General features: G+C 39.6%; 1 protein-coding gene across 2 annotated transcripts; it reads left to right on the top strand.

The window, feature by feature from the left end:
- The first annotated feature begins 51 nt into the window (after positions 1-51).
- On the top strand, positions 52-22,149 carry Flz (transmembrane serine protease filzig). Of its 2 annotated transcripts, XM_071783454.1 has the most exons (9): positions 53-4,515; positions 11,357-11,444; positions 15,790-17,105; positions 17,226-18,164; positions 18,528-18,975; positions 19,185-19,374; positions 19,728-19,993; positions 20,253-20,407; positions 20,956-22,149. In XM_071783454.1, exons 1-9 carry the CDS (start codon positions 4,504-4,506, stop codon positions 21,115-21,117), a joined length of 3,576 nt encoding a protein of 1,191 aa, XP_071639555.1. In that variant the 5' UTR covers positions 53-4,503; the 3' UTR covers positions 21,118-22,149. The 2 variants fall into 2 exon arrangements, with proteins under 2 accessions (XP_071639554.1, XP_071639555.1); XM_071783453.1 differs by having other exon boundaries at positions 52-4,515; positions 15,790-18,164.
- Positions 22,150-22,449: the final 300 nt, after the last annotated feature.

Here is a 22,449-nt window from a genome sequence, read left to right as displayed (position 1 = left end):
AAACATAATCAATATAAAAATACTAAGGATCGATTGTTGTATAATACTGTATTTCAAAGTTATTTTGAAACTATTAGCAGATCGATTATATACGTATTGTACTTTACTCTTTTTAATCTTATGTACGATGTTTTCCAAATTTCGACTGTCTGCAAAGTTATTTGAAAAATTATGAAGTTTGCAACGTCATTTCGAACGAAAAATAAGTTCAATGACAACGTGAGGAAGTTGGGCTTCGCGATATTATTCGAATGCATGGCCGGGCATTAATACAAAACAGTACCTGAAGTGAAAGAGCTATGAGAACCGAGACCGTTATCAATTACGCATTCCTGCGTTGCAAGGCTGCGTTTGAGAGAGCCATACATGGATTCTTCGAGACTCGTCATAATTTCACCATGATTATACGGGAAGCAAATGGTTTCGTGGTTTCACCATCTCGTACGAATTATAGGATACAATCGTCAATTATTGATGCGCGTCCACGATGACGGTGCGGCGCGTTGTCATTGCTTTGAAATATTGTTGATTTCTATTAATTATATTTCCTACAGTGAACTCTAATCAAATTCTATTAGGATCTAGCTACGGCTATCATCTAATACTTATCAGGACTGTAATATTGATAACGGCGTTCAATTATGCTGAAGATAAAATATTTGATGAGGGTGTAAATAAACATTTATGAATGCTGTTAATGTTATGGTAATATGTGTTTTCAAAACATCATTAAAAACTAAATAGATATTAATGTATCAATTTATATGCTTTTGATGCACAACGCACAGATATATTTTATAAGCGACATTATTAATAACTATTAATTTATATTTATGAAAAATATTTTAGCTCCTAAGAATCTTTTAAAAATTTTGGATGATAGCAAAAAACTTCAAATAGATATTCAGTTTATTAATTGCTATATATAATAAATTATTCTCACTTCTTTATTATTCTAAATTATACAATATATAAATAATAATATAATCGCGCGTGTGTAAAAAATAAGATCCGACATAGGTATTAGTCATAAATTAAACATAAAATCGACACGGCCACGACGATCTGATTCTGAAATGAAGTGAAATTCAGCTACAGTATGTTAATTAAAATTCCAAGTAGCGAATTGCTATCCGCGAAAGCTGTGGCGTACCTTGTCGAACGTTTCGTCTCGCTCCGATTACACAAATAGGATTACGAGTAACCTATTTCCTTTGCAAGTGGAATATTTCAATAAACAGCGGAACAATGTGTACATTTGAAAATAATATAAAAATTTAGAAAGACGATTTCTGATACACGAGGTAATTAATTAATCCATTAATTATTTAATATAACCCATTATATAATATTGTATTATATAATGTAAAATCAATAGCTATTTTGTCGCAATACGCGCGTGCACATATGGAAGAGTTTAATAATTCCAAAACGACAAATAATATACATATAATTTGTCGTTTTGGAATTATTAAACACTTTTATATATATAGAATATAGATTTATTACAGTAATATATATTATTAAAATTATATTAAATAAAAAATTAAACATTATATATGTTCTCGTTAAATGGTATACAATCTGTCCTCTCCTCTCTACCTTTTTAGATTTATTACTCGATAAATATTTGACGACACAAAACATAGCTTTAGCAATGCAAATTTGCTGGCATTGTGATCTCATCGCATTATGTCGTCGGCTTCGCGCGGTGTATGCGCACGCTGAAAGCTCGAAAGTAATCGGAATCAGGCAATATTGCAATTTCCGCGTGCATCAGTTCGCGGCACCATTATCACGGTAATAAAGATTGGCGCGAGACACTGCCGTGTCTCTTGATGTATGTACATACGCGAGTTTCATACTTTTCCCGATATTGCGAAGTGTGATAAAAATGTACTTCAGACTACTCTCCGGCCTGAATGTCATATTTTCTCTCATCCTTTCCGCGAATATACTTGCGAAAGTTACTTTGATTAAAAATAGGAAATATATGATTTCTGATACACGATATAATTGATGCGTTAATTAATAACCATTTTACTGCGATGATATACGTATGAAAGTATATATATTGTATATATATATATTATGCGCATACACACATATATTCAGGATTTTCATCCAATAATCCGCATTCCGTTAAGTGTATGTCATTAACGGTAATGAGATAATATCATTAGTAGGACAGAACTTTATATATCAAGCAGACGACAGACGCGCTATGCGAGTTGTATTTATCGCGTAATACAACTCGTTACAGCACTCTATTGTAATTATCCTCTTGTATCTGGAAGTAGGAACACTTACTCGGTGAGAGAAACCAAAGACGCGCAGACACCGGAAATTGGACGTTTATTATTAGCCGCTGATGTGAGATCTCTGCGTGCGTACAAAGAGAAAAATTGCAGAGATATTAAACTGTTGGTTGCAAGGAGGCGGAAAATTAATTGCTACATTTTTAAGATTAGTTTTAGACACGCATGCATGACAAAGAGTTATTTTTCTGCCAAAAACTTAAGTTGAGCACTTCAGAAAATAGTTTTTTATGCGGTTTAGAATGGAATTTGGAATAATCCGATTTTCATAAATTCTTAAAACTGACTCTTTTGAGAGATAAAATATACATTAAAAAGATTTGACATTTATAACAAAATAATGTAACAAATCTCTTTTAAAACTGTTTTATAATATATGCGACATGGATTACGGATGTTACCGATGTATTAATTACTTACTTAAAACCGCTAATAACATTGTAATACGCCAGAAAAAATTGTGTTTACATTATGACTTGCTTCTTTGCTCTATATCTTCTTAATAAAGAAATTAATTGCTGTTACGACGAAGACAAAGTGCTCTGGAACTTTTTTAAATGTAATAAGGAAAACTCGTTTATCTTTTTCAGACCACTCTCAAAAGCAATATATATCACATTGCTCCCTTTTTTAAATTAAAATACATAAAGTCCCTTTTACTGATATTATTATAGAAATATCAGATGGACGATTACTTGTCGCAAAGACTGTCGCCCATAATTTTCGTTGAAAAATAATTAGATGAGATGCGAGAAACGAGATGCGGGAAGTCTGGAGCATTTTGCATAAGCGATATCTTAACGATTATCATTTCGCGAGAGACAAGAACAAATGTTACAACTAGAATTCTAACTCCACCGTTAGAAACGTATTTTCTATAAAACGAACCCTAGAGGCATGAAACTTATTTAATTGTTTCTGCAAGCGAGCACTTGTAGAATAAGTTTCCACGCACGGCATCGAATAGTGATATTATGTAACCATCTTTTTAGCGACATTTGTCTTTAAAAACGGTATTGTCTAAATTGCTCAATTTCAATTCATTTTCTCAATTTGCTGCCCTTGTTGTAAAGCAACAATTTTTTGAGAATCGTAAATGTCAGTACAAATGTTAACGCAGCACAGAACAGCACGGTTGATGAACTGCGCAGCCTTGTCGCGACGTTATCAGCTGACTATACGCTGTCATCGCGCTCTTATTTGGCTTTTCCATCGAAGATTTCCTTCTCTTCTCCGGGAAGAGTAGCGAGTAGGATCGCATCTCATTTTCACGATGGTATCGCGAAGCGAATGGTTTCCTGAATGGACAGACAGAACCTGGAGCGGCCAAGAGCGACCGGTGGATGAGTAGGACAGTGTGTCGCCGTCCTGCACGTTGGGCCCCGTTCTTCTCCACGTGACCTGGCCACTGACCCACTTTGGTTTCTCCTGGTTCCCTCTCTCTGTCTTTCTCCCCGATGGCCCTCCCCCTCCGCGAGTCCCTCTCGCATTCGACGACTTCTGTACTCCATGAAACGGTCCCCCCCCCTTCTTCACTGATCCGGGCTTCCGTCGAACGTTGCGTTGCCACCACCATAAACGACTTCCACCATCGGACCGGCCACCACCACCGATCTTCGTCGAAGGCGCCGCTTATGACTTAGCCATGCGACTCCAGCAACACATGCCGTGGCACAAGGTACGACGGCCAGACAGGTACCATCCCGTTTGCTAGCCGGATGGACGATCGCGCGGTATAGATTGGTGCGAGCGCGTAAGAGTCACAGAGAAGATTTCCAAGTGCGATCGGTTTCGGTATAGCTAGTCCCGCGAGAACGAGTCCTGGTTTCGCCGATGCCGCCTATGGGCTGACGATCGACGAGTGCAACGCGCGCGATAAGAGAGACTCGAAACACGCGAGGTCGGTGCACCGGTTCGAAATTCGATCGCAGGCGTAGCGCGCGATTCATGCCGACGAATCGACTTGCAAGACGAAAGCAAGTTCAGTGAAGAAGTGATCGGAGGGATCAGTGATCTCTCTCGAACGGGAAGGCACGCAGAAGGGACGATCCGACCACGACAAGGGCAAGGTCGCGTTTCCTCTCTCGCGCGGAAGCAGACCGGAAGAGCGGACCCGTCGTCTGCCGGAATTAAATCGACGTTATGAGACGCGCTTAACGTGCCCTCTCGGTTGCACCCAAGGTTAATGCGCTGCACGGTAAGTGGCTCAGCCCTTAAGGGGTTGTTTGATCGATGGTGCGGCTGGTGTAACGAGCACGAGATAATTTCCCTCGTGTGCCAACTCGAGGAATTACTCCATCTTCGTGATGCATTACTCGACTCGGGAGCTTTTAACGAATTTCTGTATTTAGCAGAATGTAAATTACATTGAATCTCTAATAATATATAAATCATTAGGAAATGAGAAAGAAAAAGAAGGAGACATGTGCAACACGGGTGTCTCTTGAAAAAATTAATGAGTAAAAGATCATCTTAGGTTTTTTTAAATATTTAAATCGCATATTTTATACAATAATTAAAATTTGAATCCAATATTGAATTTCTTAATGGAATAATTCACGTTTCTGGTTTTGTTTCATATGCATTAAATATATGTATCAACTTTTTAACACTCTCAAATTATTTTTTTTTTAATCTTTTTGTTCACTCACAGTAATTTTTTAACTGCATCATGTATATGTAGAATACATGTAGGTAAATTTCTGATAATAGTTGATTATCATATAACAATCAGCTTTATTAAATAAAAAAATCAATTTTAATTAATATTGTTAGCAATATAACAATTCAATACTACGTTAATCGATCCACCTGTTCTAAAATTGAAATGTGACATAAACGTGTCATCGCAAAATCATTCATAAAATTGAATTAAACTTATGATGTATATTTAAAAAATATGATTCGGCATTTGTCTCATCAGTTTACGAAAAATTTGTTTTCGTGGGAGAAAGTTTAACGCGAGGCAATAAAATCGGCGCCAGGGATTGAACTGTCTGCCAAAACCATCAGGATCGCGCGTAAATCAGCGTAATCACGCGGATAGTAATTTGACCGTAGAAACGGGAGAAAGCCGGGTTTTCGATGTTAAAACGACGCATTCCGATACACAACGTGGAAGACCATTCGGCATGCCCCGTTGCATCGTGGTATTTCGATCTCTCGTCTTGTAGCTTCTTTCCCTCCCGTATCCTTCGTCCACGCGTCATTAAACGTGCGCGCGACCGACACGACGCGTCTGCACGAGCTAGACGCCGAAAGTTGCCAGGAAGAGCTGCGGCACACAAATCGATGACGCAAGTAACAGGTATCGGCGACCTGGCATGGCATGCCGCGCGGACCTGCCCTCGTTCACCGGCAGACGAGACGCGCGGTGAGATGCACCTGACCGTGAAACGCACACACCTGAGTCACGAGAAGTCAGCACCGCGCGAATTACGCTTCCAGTTTTACGTTGCCAGTTTCGCGCGCGTGTACACAGCAACGGTCACGCATAAAGCTGGCGAATCTTAAGCCTGGCGTACGCCGTAAACACAGTTATGCTCGGCAAAAAAATCACCAAGTTGTTAGAATAATTAAGTAAAGGACGTCAACGTTCTTTTTACTTCTCCACCTTATTATATTCTTCACGCGTCCTTTTTACTGTCCTCTTTTATTCTTTGTTATATATGAATACTCTTAATTTAACTAAGGGCTCCACACACGCGCGCGAAATCTAAGAAAAGAGATCATAAAGAAATCATAGACGAATGTTTTGTGAAATTAATAAATCGATTGAGATATTTTCACTCTTAAAAGGTCCCACGATTCTCTCGCTGACGAGATGCTCTTTGACTGCAGGAAAAAAAATTCCTCACCTTGACCCTTAGCAGTGTCTAACGCGTACATCTTTTACGCACGTTCGATGTATACCTGAGTTAGATATGTAGTGACGGGTCGTAACGGTTGTCGAGGCTTCGACAGTTCGTCGTCACTCTTTCCAATTATGTAGACTCATTCGCGTATTTAACGCTTCTATGCCTTTTACCGGTGAATTCGCAGAAAAAAAATTTGCATTCGTAATACGTGGCGTTTTTTGAAGTTAATCCATACGCAAACAGAAATTTTTTCCTAATGCAGATATGTGGAAAAAGAATTAAATTAACCCACTAATTTTTTTAAATACATAAATTACGATTCTCCTACTTGGATATCTTAACATCTCTTCACGGCTTTCATATACCTACAAAACATTTCAAACTCTTTGATTTTAATAGACTCTATAATTAGCATAGAAATTAACGCAGTAAATCTGGTAAAAAATTACATTTATAAAATTACGCTTTAAAAGTTATGAATCGTGAGATTATATACATATACAAGCAGATGAACTAATTTTAACCCGTAAAACCACTGGTTTATTAATTAAAATTTAAATATATAAAAATTCTATTAAAAACAGACCTTCTACCTTGAAATAAAAAGTCTCTTTATAACAAAATCGCGCACCGATTAAACCGCAAACGATTACGCGGCTTTTCGTGCTATCGATGTTAGCACGTTAACGTACAATATCGGCAATCACTTTCGATGTTTCGTACGAAGCGGTCGGATATTGAGCCTTCCGTGTTGAAACGAGCACAGAAGGAATCGGTCGGTTTTGCACGAACGATCGCGCTCGAATTGTCTTAAACGATCGAGTGAAAGCAGCGACCGTCTGCATCTTCGTCCTAGGTCTAGTTTCGCGCGGTCATTTCGCGGACTTCTGTGTTCCATTCGAATGGCACGGGTTCCCTACTTTCTCAGATTATTTAGCTAATCACCACCGTCTCGATAATTGACGCTCGTGCTTGCACTCGCGGAGAGAAAATAGAGGCCAAAGATGTTCCGATCTGTTGAATTAATTCAAATCGTGTTTATTCGCGAAAAACAAATCGCGGAAACGAGGTTGAATCGTGTCCAAATCTTTCTTTAGCTCGTGAGAAAAAAAATCTTTTATTTGTAAAATTTCTTTCAAGACAAAGTTCAAAAAACGCTAACGGTATTATAAAGATCTCCAATTATATTAATAAAGTTATAATAAGCTGAAATAAGGGTTATGGATCTTTCTTCTCTTCGCCGCGCCGTGACCTTTAACGTTAAATTAACGCTTTAATGGACGTTTCAACGTCATCAATCACCCACGCACATATGATCGATCGTTAATAGTAACATCAATCGTTGAGGATCTTCACGACAGGTTGTCGAGGACGAGGAAGCCCCCGTCGAGGCAATCGGGTCACCCAGATCCAATAATCAAGATCCAATCACATCAAACTAAGCTTTCTCCGAGGTTCTGTACATGTGTATATCTCGCGGCATATGCACGGCACCGTACGCATTCACGATACAGCTCGGCATTGACGGACGGCCAATGAACGCGGAAGAATTTTCGATTCTGTTGACTCGCGCCTCGCCGGAGGTCGAGGTTGGCGAAGAATCCTCTCGGCGAGGATCTGTGTGACGAGCGTGTAGGACTCTCGCGGCGAACATGAGATCCTGTGCCGTGTTTTCCCGCGAACATTTTTCCGATTCACCCGTGTACACCTCTGCCGGCAGTAAAGCATGCCGAGAGAGGACTCGTTTACCATTGATCGCCGCAACAGATAGCCCAGAAAGTAATGTTCGCGGGAATGCAACGTCGCGGTTTTGCGCTGTCGGCGATCAATAAACGTAGCAACGAAAACGCGGACGTGAGCGACGAGAAATCTTATGTATATGTGTATTTTATGTACATACATTTTACATAAATAATAAAAATATATATCATGTGTATATGCGCGTATAACTAACAATACTGTATATAGTATAAAAAAAAAGATGAGACTAAAAGTGAAGCCAGGAAGCGAGGAAGCTATTGGGAGTAAATGCGTTGAATTCTCGAGATGATTGGTATAATCGCCGACAACGACCGGAAAATGTTACGCGAAAACGAAACACTTACAACGAAAGTGACTTCCGCGTATTCACGGCCGTACGTAGGGCGTACGAAAGGATCGCACTTGTGTGTTAACAGCGTAACGTGTAACGTTCTCACGATGTAACTCGCGTAACGTGCAACTATTACGCGATATACCAACGTTATCATCATTCAATCGACCCTGAATCAAGGTAGCTGTGCATGATGAAGTGTGTGTTTAACCTTACGCTTAATAACATAATAGTTAAATAGAGTATCTCATATATTATGGATTATGGATTATGTTAATATAGTCATTACTTATAATTTATTACGATCGTTTTTGCGTTGTAAACGTTCTTAATACCTTAATTTTATGTGTAAAAGTAAAATAGAGTGTATATTATTATCTTTATAATTTTCTCTCGATTGATAAAATTATCGTGTCGTAAAATGTTTCATTAAATTTTTAACGTAAATAATTTGTTTCAAAATATTTATTTCAGATATGTATTTTATCGAAGCGAATTAAACGGCATAATTTAAAATGCGAATGCGAGTCGCATAATACAACTCCTGTATGTTTAATGTAATTAACATAATTGTCCAGTATTTAACGAAATTAGCATAATCATGGTACATTTAATCGACGTCGTATAAATCGACCGGATGTTACGTAGTTTTTAGGTTAACAGGCGCGAATATTAATAGTCATATCAACTCTCATCATGCCTGTGTGGAACAACAGTTCACTTTAACGGATCGCATTAAAAATCAGAGCGGCACGACCGGGCCATATGTAGACGAAATCATTACCATAGCTTATGTCAAAACCATCATTTGGCTAAGCAATCGCTATGTAAAATCCCCGTCGTTACAATTTATCCCCACCGAGCTTAATAAACGTCAGTTTTGATGTCGTCGCGTCTCTTTTTGATCCATTAGCTATTTTTAAAGTTTGAGATATATTTGAAATTTGTTGAAAAATTTGGAATTCCAAAAACTGGATAGAAATTCCAAATCCTAAATCCGCAGATATATATATTGCAAGTTCACTGCTAACTTGACATAAATGAATGAGGATAATCTGTATACACGTTGCACACTGGACTTTATAATGGGCTAACAAGACCGCAGTGGGAATGGGACAGAATGTCGGCGAATTGGTAACTGGGTCACCAGTGTCTTGATGGTGAACCTGCGTTAAAGCGACTCGCCCGACGCTCGTATCCTTGCTTCTCATCGTCTCCTCCGTTCTTCTCCTCGTCTCGCCCATCAAGGCCTCTATACTCTTCGCCGAAGATCTCCATCGACTTTACCTTCAGGTTCCTCCGATACCTCGTTCCCGTTCCTCCGCCTCGTCCGCGGCTATCGTACATCGGGCCTGTGTGACTGACTGTAACGGGATTTTGCAGATACACGCATGCAGCGGATCCCCGTCGTCTCGCACGTACGCGCGCGCCCGTGTTTGCTTGTGAGCAAACGTGAACCTCTCCGAGAAGGAAGAGATACATAGGTCCATTTGCTCCTCATACGTTTGACGACTCGCATGTGAAAGATGCGCGTATATACCATCTTGTAAGATTTCGAGGGATCTTCGAATATGAACTTGGGGCAAAACGAACTGAAAGACACGGTCTTTGTTCCGTTAAAAATTTTGGCAATACGAATTACCTTTATCTCGTTCAATGCCGGTTAATTCTATTTTTATCCTTATTGTTCCCAGATTAAATTAGCTACAAATTTATATTTTTATAAACTATAATGGCGTCCGTAAACCTTTTTTGACCTTTTGCTTCTTGCAAAAATTATTAATAGAGCTACTCATAGTTATATACATATACTGCTTGCGTTTTTTTTTTTTGTGTGTGCAAGCATACACCTACGATATAGAAGGAGCATTGATCCATGTTTGTGAAATATTGGTTAACCCTTTGTATATTCATCCATTGTGAGCATTACATTATCAGCATTACATTGGATTCGTCTATTCGTGAATCAATAACTATAATTTAAAATAGCACGCTACACGAACCGAGAATAAATCATATTTTATCTCGCAATGAAAATATTTTAAAATAATTTTCAACAAAATTGGCACGAATATATATTTGAAGATAAATATGTGATATTCGTTTTCAAATGTTATATATTCATTATTATTAAATTAAATTTAATATTATTCTAATTTACAATTCCATTTGACGTAATATTGCACGCTTCATTATCGTCGGTTTTAGTATTGTAATCAATATTCATTTTGTGTGAATGATAATTATCTACGTTATCTATAATATTATTCCCTTCAACCTTTTGAGTTTTGGAAAATAGATTGGTATAAATGATTTAATAATAAATGTTATTTAATGCATATAAATTGCTGTAAAATATTAGCATTCCGCAAAATAAAATCAATTGAGAGAATACGCGATGGGAGTCATCTTACGACTACCAGTTTTTTTTTAGCATACGTGCGAGAGCCTGATATCCTTGTACCGTTACGAGGGACAAATATATGTACCGATATGTAGATCTGGTAATCAGATCTGAAAAATTATGACTGCCAAACGATCATGCTGAACGATTAAACCTAAGACTGTTTCTATTCGGCATTAGATATTATCTTCATAAATTGCTTGATACTTGAAAAGGGAAAAGTGATATAAATGGTCAAATAAATATCTTCTGTATAAAAATGCTATCTGTCACTTATTTTGTACTTGAATTCATTTATGTCATCCTAAGAGAGGAGAAATTTTCTAGCTGAGAAACATAATGCACGTTTAATGGATAGGATAAGCAAGTTTGTACCTGCAAAGAAAATGGTAACTTACATCTGCTTTTTCTTGTGGATATAAGCGCATATCTTTTGCGTCACATCTTATGTCTCAAAGTCATGTTTAAAACTAAAGAATACTTTAAGATCGTCGTTGAGCTGGTGCCAAGGGCCGCCTTTATAAATAAATTAACGTTGTCTTAAAGCAGAACTATCTTTAAGTTTGATAAGAATTTTTTAATTTTAAATCTGTTTAATCGCTTGATACGACTAAATTTTTCAAAACGAATTGTATATGTCCTTTCTTTAATAAGTATATTTTCGAAAAATATTTTTTCATTATAGATGGTTGCTGAGAAAGGTGTCTGTCTGCTGTTCATCTTCCTTACTCTCACATGCGTCTTTTCTCACGCTTGGACGCCTCGAAATGAAGGTAATTACGGCGAATATCATTTGCATTCGTATGTTCACTTTAAAAAATATGGCTAGATTTAAACATTTCCTAACTTGACGAACAAATTTTATCAACGTATCTTTCTCTTCCATACTAAGTTAAAAAATTAAAATTAAAATGGTAATCTGCTTAACGCAAAGATAAGGTAACCTACATAACTTGCATAATTTTTCAAACACATCTTTTTCCGCATGGTAAATCTTTTTCCTTTACTACGTTAAAAGATAATGAATGCGCGAGTAACGCGAAAACGAGGCAAACTCGGATTTTCTACTTTTACAAATCGTTCTCGCATATTGCATTCTCATTAACATGCAACGTGGCTCGTATACAAAATGATACGTTAAAGTCGGCGGTCATTACTGACACCAAATTCTACTTTCCATCTTTCTTTGAGCAAAATCAACAACAGAGAGGTGGAGCCGAGAAGGAAGCTTTTCGCTATATGCCATTTATTCCGGTCGCGCGTTGAGCGTGCAGACGAGGTGAAATTCGATTTTATGCCGAGCTGCGCGAATATCGATGTCTCACGTATGTACGCCGCTTTCGGTCCCTTCCGGCGAGCGTGAGAGGAAGGTCAAGGGTCGTCGGAGAAAAGCCGCGCGTCACTGTTTCACGTTTTAACGTGTCGCGTTTTTACGAATTTTTGGCACGGCAAATATTGACACATCCTATTTACAAGAGCCTCGCGCGTTATCTCGAAAGCCGCGAGAGAGATGTTTCTTTGAGTCTGTTTGTGTGAAATATATATGAAAATTTTAAGAGATACGGCTTTCAAGCGGCACACGTTGTCGAAGCAATATCGTTTCAGCCATATAAGTATTCTATATTCATAGAAATAAAATTGTTTGTTCTATGAATATAGAACTTATTCTATATTCACTTAATTATACATGTTATCGATATATTTATGAAGAATAAACCTCAAAACGTGGCAGTTATTTTAACGACTGTGATATCACATTATTAAACATAATTATTTAATATATGTATAATAAACAATTTTGGAAACTGAAACCTCGAACTTAAACCTATAAACAAATATATCGTTTTAATTAATATAACTAAAGTAAGTTAAATAAAATTTAAATTTAATAGAAATTAAATTATAATTTAAATGTTAACGTATTTAATATTGGAAATTTTTTAAAAAGTGAGACGATAATTCTCCATACGAGACTACTGGCAAGAAAAAGATTGACTTCAAGCTTCGCATTAAACGCAATTGAAAAGAGAGACGATGATTCTAGGACACTCTTCTTTATTGACGGCGAATTTTGGAATGTCATCTAATACGTCAGGTTTTCAACGTCGCACGTCCGAAAGACGCTCTCTCCCGGTTCGAAATTATTCTTACAAGCCTGTATATATCAAACGTGCAACTGCATTTTAATGCTCATTAGCGTACGTGCAATGACTTTGCCCTATATATCAGAAATTCACCTTTCTCCACTTTCGCGCGTTGATTTGTGTCAAGAGAGTTTGTGGCTCGTGCGACATTCGCGGTAATATTTACAGCTCTATAACAATTTATGAAAATGGATGACATTTCTCGCAGCGCGTGAAATTCCTACTCGCTGTACTTTCAATCTGTCATATCAATCTATATGAGATCTATCAAAAGTCGAAACGCTTTCTTATTGAGCATCTGACACATAAATAGTGCTTATAAAATTTAATAAGCAAAACTTAAGATAATTATAAGAATGACAGATTTAATGAAGAAATTGAAATAAAAATTCCTCGAATTATTTATCGATAAATGCACAAAATGTAATCTTAGAATATGGAGAGGATAATAAATACTAAATACCTATTTATTTATTTGGAACGCTCATAACGATTGTCGAGCTTAATTATATCAATTATTAGTAATTACTGTCAGACTTCAAGTCATCGTAGAAAATTCACATAGATATAAATAATATAAAAGAACAAACTTTTTAATAGTATCAACTTATATGTATACCTATATTAATGATACCTGTGTTATTCTAACTGCTTTTATCTTATCTATTTCCAAATACGCGTTGTACGACGCGGAAATACGCGTAGAAAATGCATGCAGGAGCTACAAAGTTTAACCGTAACAGGTTAATTATTGCTACTATTTGTCCCCGACATATATATTGTCCTCAACATATATTCTATATAGTTGTGGTACGCTATGGTAGAATAAATGGAAGATTAAACGCAACACATACCTCACAAGTAATTATGTATCATCATCTTTATAGCGCGCATCTTTATATACTCGTTTAACACTTTAATATTTTCTAAGGTGTATATTTTCTCGCAATCCGGCTATTAATCGAGATCAATAAACTGACTACATTAATACTCCCTTTTTTTCTATAAGGCATAATTTCTGGATAAACCTGCACGGCATAGTGTGGATCTTAGAAAATGCTCGCGCAGCAACGCGATGCATTCGATTTAATTCGCATAAATAATTCACAAAGCTTAATAATTCGCTACGAAGCTTTTGAGTATCGCGCATATTTAATGCAAAACTCTCCCGATTTAAGCGAACTTCTATTATACATAATATCGACAACGAACGTTTAATGCTCGCTATTACGTCACGTCTCGCGATGATTATTCAAGCAACATGCGTTTTGTTATACTTTATCTTCATAAAGAATGCTCAGAGTATTCACTGACGCGCCTTACGTGCTCCAGAATGGACATAATCGCGTTTCCGCGGATCACGTAGTCAACCCGTATTTCGCGACGTTATGCACACAATCCCGCGGCTAATCTAAATTGCAAATTGTCCTTTCCTCTTTTCCGCGTCGCGTAGAAAAGAAAGTTAAGTAGCTCGCAATCGTGACAGACGCCGCAAAAAATATGCAAATTTTTGCGCGAGAACATATTTGCGTATCAAAGTCTTGGCATGTAGAAATAATGAATTTAATTTTTCAAGTTCCTAATTAGAGAAAGAACTCAAACTTTCTCATTCTGCATAACTTAATTGATATCGTCATTACATATTATTTTCGTATCCTTGTTTAGCAAATAGAGAGCTCAAAATTTTTATTTCGTATTGTTATTTTATATATATATTATTTTCATTACTTTTTATATTTATCGCATTAATATTTATTTTATATAATTTCCTCATATGACAACGCAAAAGTCCGAGAGAGGATGTACGCCTAGAGGATATCTTAGAAGATATTCGAGAAATGTAGGACGTCTTTCAGACGACTCTATGACGAGTTTTAGGCGTTTGTGTTCTTTGGGATACGTGCTGTTTGGAAACGGCGAGCGAATGCAGCATACCGAGACTGATAAATATGAGGTGGAGACGCGAGAGTCGGCGCATAGCAAAAATCTGGAACGCCAGCCGCGAGTATCCAGACAAGCATCGCGGACGGATCGCGGAGTAGGTCATCATATATCGGCAGTGTGCAAGCGTGTTATAGAAGGCACGTGCGGCGGAGCCTACATGCCTGCTCGTCTATGCTTTGGTCAGCTAAGCATAACCGGAAAAGATAGCCGCGTATGTGCAAACACAACACACGCCCAAGCAGGCGTGCATCTTGTAACCGACGTTTTCTCGCCGTATCCCGATATTAACTCAATATTGACGCTGATTCATATTTTCTCTCGCGTGCTAAAGAGTAACGAGACAAGCAAGAGGAAAGATGTTATCATCAAATCTATATATTATGGGGATTAACGAAAGAAGGCAAATACCTTTTTTTTTTTTTTTAAGAAATAACCTTCCTTTCGTTCTCCTTTCTTAAACGAATCAATGTCTATACGCGATATCTATTTATACTCTTCTTGCCTCGGTCGTTCTATTGCAACATCGGTGGCTAAAACGGAAACGTTGCATGATAAACGACGTCCATATATTTTTGGCCGACGCTAAAACTTAGTTATTTAACGTCTGTACTACGGGTTGCATATCGCAACCAATAAATCCTCGATCCGATATTCGATTTCTCTTCAAGGGTAAACCGAAATTTGGGGCAGTGTCTCGAGCTACGTGAACGCGGTACTCTTCCACAACCCAAATACCAAACGGAGCGGACTTTGGGTGCCTCTTCTTCACAACACGCTACAATAATAATTTATTTTATAAAAATTATCTCTTTTTAATACTGCTTCAGAAATTGCGAAAATTTTCTAATATTATGTATATGCACGTAAAATAAGCGGTCAAATGTATAAAAATATCTCGTGTAATCTCTTTATATAAAATACGCTTTTTAATTTTTTAATCTTTTCTCGAATTTCAAATTAATTCTACACGAAACAAAGAGGAAAATCGTAAATCTTACAATTAGCATTAATCTTACTAATTATCTTTTAGGCAGAAAGCTGTTTGGCGGCTACACGATAGTACCGAAGGCGTGCCGGCCGTCGTTGCCGTCGCGCATCAAGTCGAGCGAGCCGGCGATATGCATGTTTAATTACGAATGCACAAGGCGTAACGGCGAGGTCGTCGGCGCCTGCATGGACGGCTTCCTCTTCGGTGCGTGCTGCCAATTACCGCCGAAGAGCTCGACGAACGGAGGCAATGATTCGCCCGGTACCGAGGCGCTTCTCAATCTGCATCAGATCGACCACGTACCTGACATACCTATTCTGCTGAATCCAGACGGTACGCCGGTTGGCATGTCGGTACCGCCGAGTGGCGAGACAACGAAAACCGGCACGTCGCCGACCGGCGATAAGCCGAATGTCTCGAGCGGCGGCGAAACGATATACACGAAGATCTCTAGTTCGAATCAAGGCTCTTCGTCGACACTATCGTCGTCCGATACAACGAACAATGCCGAAAAGACACAATTGCCCCAACAGGCGGACGTAAGTCACTTGGCCCAGGACTTCCCGGTTCTTCTGGGTCAGCAAGACATCATCGATGACTTGAGATTGCCTGGATTGTTGACGCATTCAGATTCTAATAACGATATCCAAGATCATCAAGATCATCCACCGGCAGCGAATCCGATCACTACGTTGTTAAATCCCAATCAGATTCTGCAAATAGCAGATCCAGTCGATCAGCTTCCGGCATTGTTCTCGCAAGGACTGAGCCAAAACAATCACAGCGATCCAGAGACGATATTATTGAATGAGAACGGCACGCTGCTCGAGGAGATCAACAATCCGGAGATCTTCCGACCTTCCTCCACTGAAATGCCGATCGATGAGGACGTGCAAGATGGAAGTATATGGATCAAATTCTCGGAGCAGCCTTCCACGATGGAGTTAACGTCCACGTCGCAAGCTCCCAAATCGACACCCGTGATAACAAATATGCCCGTGGTGACTCAGCTGTACACCAATGTACAGAAGCTTACGAACGATTTACCTAGCACGCCATCGACAAGCACAATCGAGAAGACGAACACAATCGAGAAGAAAATGTCTACGAAAATGGCGACGGATTCAATGAAAGTCGAAGTTACTACGCCAATGACCTCTTCGAGTATCGAAGATGATCTGGTGAAGGTACCGACCATTATATACGATCTACCATCGGGCAACAAGAAGAAGGATGATGTTCTCGATAAAGAGGAGATTGCCATTAATCACATAATCTCTATCTTAAACGACACTACGCCGAACTCGGACGTATCGGTGACTCTACCGGTTCCAAATTCTTCGCCGGTTCAGGCCTGGGTGAGTATCGACGAGACCTCGAAGCCCACCCACGTCAAAGTCAGTTCCTCGAATTATCGACCTACAACGCCCGTATCGTCGACTTTCCCGTACAGTTTTTATAAACCTGGTTCCCTGCAGCCCAAACCTTCCTCGACGTACTACAACTACGAGCTCGTACCCACCGAGACGACTTACACATCGCATCGTCCGACCTCGAGCGGCTCATACGGTTCACGGCCATCCACGCAAACCTACTCCGGCGCTTCCAGCAGCAGTTTCATCAACAACCGACCTACGACAAACCCTCCGGCGCCAACGGTGATAGTCCTCGGCCCGCTTGGAACGAGCTACACCACGCAAATTACTCAGAAACCTATCACGAGAAAGCCTTCGGCTACAACCACCAAGCCCGCTCCAATTTCGATTAAAACCACTCCCGTTAGACCTACGTTAATCACCAAGAAGCCCAGCGTGTCTACTACCATAACTCACAACATCAGCACCGTCATTTCCAACGTCGCCAACAACAACGTGGTCTCCACTAGCTATATTAGCGTTAACCTAAAGGACGGCACCAGCGCGAAACCGATAGTCGATGTCAGCACCGAGGCGATCGCGGCAGAAACCTCAAACACGAAAATTCGGCCGAGCACGAAGAGGCCCGTAATCTGGACCACAGTCTCATCGTGGTCGAGCAAGCCGGCGTTCAATCTGAAACCGGCGACGTCCGGCGTCACTTGGTCGAACAATAATCTGACACCGATTAACAGTCTTATATTCAAGGATACCGTAAACGAAGCTACCACCGCTGCATTTTATGATGATGAGACTGCGGCGCCGGACGACCTCATCAACTTCCCGCCAGTGCGAAATCCGAATCTCAACATCTCTATGCCGGTCTCGCAACAAGAGAAGCCGACAATCGTCGAGACATATAACAACACCGGCTACCCGGATATCGAGTTGATCAGCGAACACGATATACCGACGCCCACATTCGTCGAGGACGATGTGCTGACGAACAAGGTGGACGCTTTCGTTGAAAATCTCGTCCAATCGCTGCAGGGTACCTTCCAGGTAACAAGATAATTTATTTTTACCAGCTAGAGTTTTACGCTCCGCGCTCTTTGACGAAGTTTTAGATTGCTTTGAGTTTTACACGAACAAAACTTAACTTTCAGTGCGTTGAGCGTCACGAGTGGATGTAAACACAGTTTACATTAGCGTCTCATTACTTTTATACTCAACTAGAACGTTGAGAGGTTGTTATTCTTGAATCTCTTCATTCTCTTTTTGCTTTTGAAAGTTTTTACACATTTTATGCATTATTTTTGCTCGAATAATATAAAAAGCGACAATTTGAGATAAACATTTTATTTCTAACACATATTGGAGTTTGTGTAATTTGTTCTTCTTTCCCGATTCTTCGTATTTCTTTAGAATTTACAAGAAGTGGTCTACACTCGAAATAGCACCGTAGAGACTCCAACAACATCTTCTACCGTAACGAGAAGACCGACCAGTGGAAACACTACGACAAAAAGACCTACGCGAAAGCCCACAACTAGACCGTTGTCGCCGTCATCGTCGGCGACGACGAAGAGACCATCCGCGACAACGAGAAGGCCTACTCGTCCCACTCAGAAACCACCGACGTCCGAGAAGCCAGCGCGTCCCACTAAAGTGACCACTCCGAGACCTAAACCAAACGCATCGCAGAACGTCACGACGAAAAGGCCCCAAGTAACGACGAGACGTCCGAAACCGACCAGGAGACCCACGACTACGCCGTCCAGCAGCACGCAAGCGATTCCACTGGAAGAACAGAGTCTGAACGCGACTGAAAGCAGCGTTGCAGAAACGGATGCCGCGCCAGACTTTCGGACTCGTAAGTGAGCAGTCGAAAAGTTTGCAAAGTCCTTGTAAAAACTTCTACAAATAAAAAATCCGAACATCTAAATCGGAATCACGTTTCTTTTCTACTTTTTCACTAAACCTTATATAACTCTGTTTCAAATCCTTTACGAAAATAAGTATTATTAGTCGCAATCGTCACGACTGTTATTACGGTCAACATAACACTTATTGCGATAACAGAATGCGGCGTGAGACCATTGGTCTCGAGATCGGGAAAAATAGTCGGCGGAAAAGGCGCGCAGTTTGGAGAATGGCCATGGCAGGTCTTGGTTCGCGAGGCGACCTGGCTCGGCTTGTTCACGAAGAATAAATGCGGAGGTGTACTTATCACTGATAAATATGTGATGACAGCAGCCCATTGTCAACCGGGGTAAGTTATAAAAATATATTTTAAGTTTCACCGAAGGTAATAAAATCTAAATTATTTATTTATGTTTATAGCATATTATTAACTCTATATAAATCTCTCTCTCTCTCTCTCTCTCTCTCTCTCTCTCTCTCTTCTTCTTCTTCTTTCTCTCTAAAGCAATAATTTTCAACTCCTATTATTATTTTGGCTTCGTAAAGAATATGAAAATATAAAGATTTAATATTTAGACTTGTGATTTCAATTTTTATCAATTTCTTAACCGGAACGGTATTGAATCAAATAACAGGATACTTTGTAGAAACTAATGTCAAATAAAAAAAAATGCAAATATCGCATTATTCTATCGTTTGCAGATTTCTAGCTTCCTTGGTCGCGGTGTTCGGCGAATTCGACATTTCGGGTGAATTAGAGCCGAAGCGCAGCATAACGAAAAACGTTCGCCGTGTCATCGTGAACCGCGGCTACGATCCAGCGACATTCGAGAATGACCTAGCACTGCTGGAGCTGGAGTCACCGGTGCAGTTTGACGAGCACATCGTCCCGATCTGTATGCCGGAGGACGGCATCGACTTCACCGGCCGAATGGCGACGGTCACTGGCTGGGGCCGGCTTAAATACAGTGAGTATCGATTTTCGTTCACCCAATTTATAAATTGCGAGCGCTTTTGTGTATGTCATTCATGCGGTAAATTTCCCGCAAGACTAGAAAGTACGAAATGGGACGAGTTACCGTGACGAGAGCAGAGTAACAACTTTCACGATGACTCTCGCGCAGCCTCCTACGCGCCCGAATTCTATTCGCGGTTCTATTGTGACTTTCTTTTCACGCCGTCAATTCGCCGTCAAGGTTCCACTAACGGTATCGTTACATTCGACAGATGGTGGTGTGCCGTCGGTGCTGCAGGAGGTCCAAGTGCCTATAATGGAGAACTCGGTTTGCCAGGAGATGTTCCAAACCGCCGATCATGCGAAATTGATTTTGGATAGCTTCCTCTGTGCGGGATACGCTAATGGCCAGAAGGATTCTTGCGAGGTAATCGGATAAGTTGCTCCCTATCGTATTCCATTAGCTCTATTAACTGTTCCAGCTGTTAGCGGTAGCTCTTTGATCTTTGCCTTACGGCAAATAATATGATTACTTTGTCGGTTGCACGTGCGAAGCTTTAATATATCAGTATATCAGTATTATCATTTGTAATCTACTCATTATCCTATTGTATCCTATTGTAGGTCTTATTTTTCATTCTGGAGAGAAATATCAAACGCCCTTATCAGCACTACATTTTAATCCTACGCTAAGTAGCAATTGCTCTATCGATCGCAGATGGAATATTCATATCAGCATTCTTAATAATATTTATCTACTTTTTATTTTTAAATTTTGTTCGTTTTTATCATTATTTTGTTGCGGAATATTTCTTTTTTGTTTTAAAAAAAGATCTTCAATACTTTGGCGATTAATTTTTGTTCAACTTTTGTTTGCCACCGATGCTGCAATAAATATCTGGCATCCCGCAACGTTAATATCGAAAATAGGTGTTGCACAAACAATTATAGCCAACAGTTAATGATTTTCCTCAGGGTGACAGTGGTGGCCCGCTAGTGATGGAACGACCAGACGGCAGATGGTTCCTAGTCGGGACCGTTTCTCACGGCATTAAATGTGCGGCCCCGTATCTACCGGGTGTGTACATGAGGACGACTTACTTCAAGCCCTGGCTGCACAGCATCACCGGAGTTTGAGAAGCTGGGCCGCAATCGTCATCTCACGTTCTCGCGTAATTACGCGAGCGGCACCGTATGCCATTCTGTATAAATGTACAAAGAAAACCTAATTTATTTCCCCTCGAGATATAGCGTATGAAACTCAATTAAGTAACACAATCGCAGATGTAACCGTACTTGAATGTCAGAAGGCTATATCGATTTCTGAATAATAACGAGACGCCCCGTTCTCTTCTGTATCCGTTATATTTCATGTTTTCCATTAGCGCAAGAAGTAACACTTGCATAAGCAGCAACTTATACCGAGCAAACTTCTACTACACGGTAAAGGCAAAGAAAGAGAGAGGAAGAAAAGGAAAAGAATGAAGAGACAAGTACACCAACTTGAGTCTCAAGTTATTTAAATTTCGAAATAGAATTCTACACGGAATTGTCTGCGGCAAAACACTGCTTCTCGGTGCACGACCAGTGCCCGATGTTGCATTTATGCGTATCAATGTTTAAACTCGTCTTTATGCGTGGTGTATACGTATTATGCTGAGTCAGCATTAAAGTGGGTTCAGACTCTGAGAAGTCCTAAATCGTTATCACTCGACCTGGACAGATTCCTGTCGATTCCTTAACTTTCTTCCACAATCGAAGAAACAGATGAACGACAAATAATTCACGATTTGCGTCAATACTCTATATAGCGAACTCCTTTTACCAACTTTGAAACCGACTTTTCTTTATCAAAAATCTTTAACAAAAGTTTCTTATAGTTAATAATAATTAATAACTTAGAAATTATTTGCTCCTAAACCCAGTTTAAGGAAAAATGGACTCCAAATTATTTATACTTTCCAAATTAGTACCAATAATAACTCGTTATCAAAGACACGTGCATGAATTTTGGATTATCCCGTATATATACATATATAACACGAGTGAGCTTCAAAAACCGCAAACATTCCCCTCATATTTTTTATCTCTGCCTGCTCCGCAAATATTCGCGCCAGCTCCGTGATACATACATAAGTGCATAAAGACGAGCTACAAGCCCTATTTATTTCATTGTTAGATGTTATTTATTAAATACATTTTTATACGATAACAACATATGTGGCTATTTTATTCACCACCAACACTCCGCGCACGGAAATAAAAGACATCAATGACTATTTGACGTCACGTCGCCATGAATATTACGCGCCGCAATCTATAGATTCTATATATCTACAATCCACCCGTAATCTCGCAGGGTTGGGTGGGTGTCGATCCGCAGACACACGCACCGCGCGACTCTACGCCCTACAATCCACCCGTAATCTCGCAGGGTTGGGTGGGTGTCGATCCGCAGACACACGCACC

Source organism: Temnothorax longispinosus, chromosome 7 (assembly GCF_030848805.1).
Source record: "Temnothorax longispinosus isolate EJ_2023e chromosome 7, Tlon_JGU_v1, whole genome shotgun sequence".
In the NCBI taxonomy this organism is placed as follows: Eukaryota; Metazoa; Arthropoda; class Insecta; order Hymenoptera; family Formicidae; genus Temnothorax; species Temnothorax longispinosus.
The sequence above is the reverse complement of the archived record's forward strand: the minus strand, read 5'-3'. Positions and strand labels throughout refer to the sequence as shown.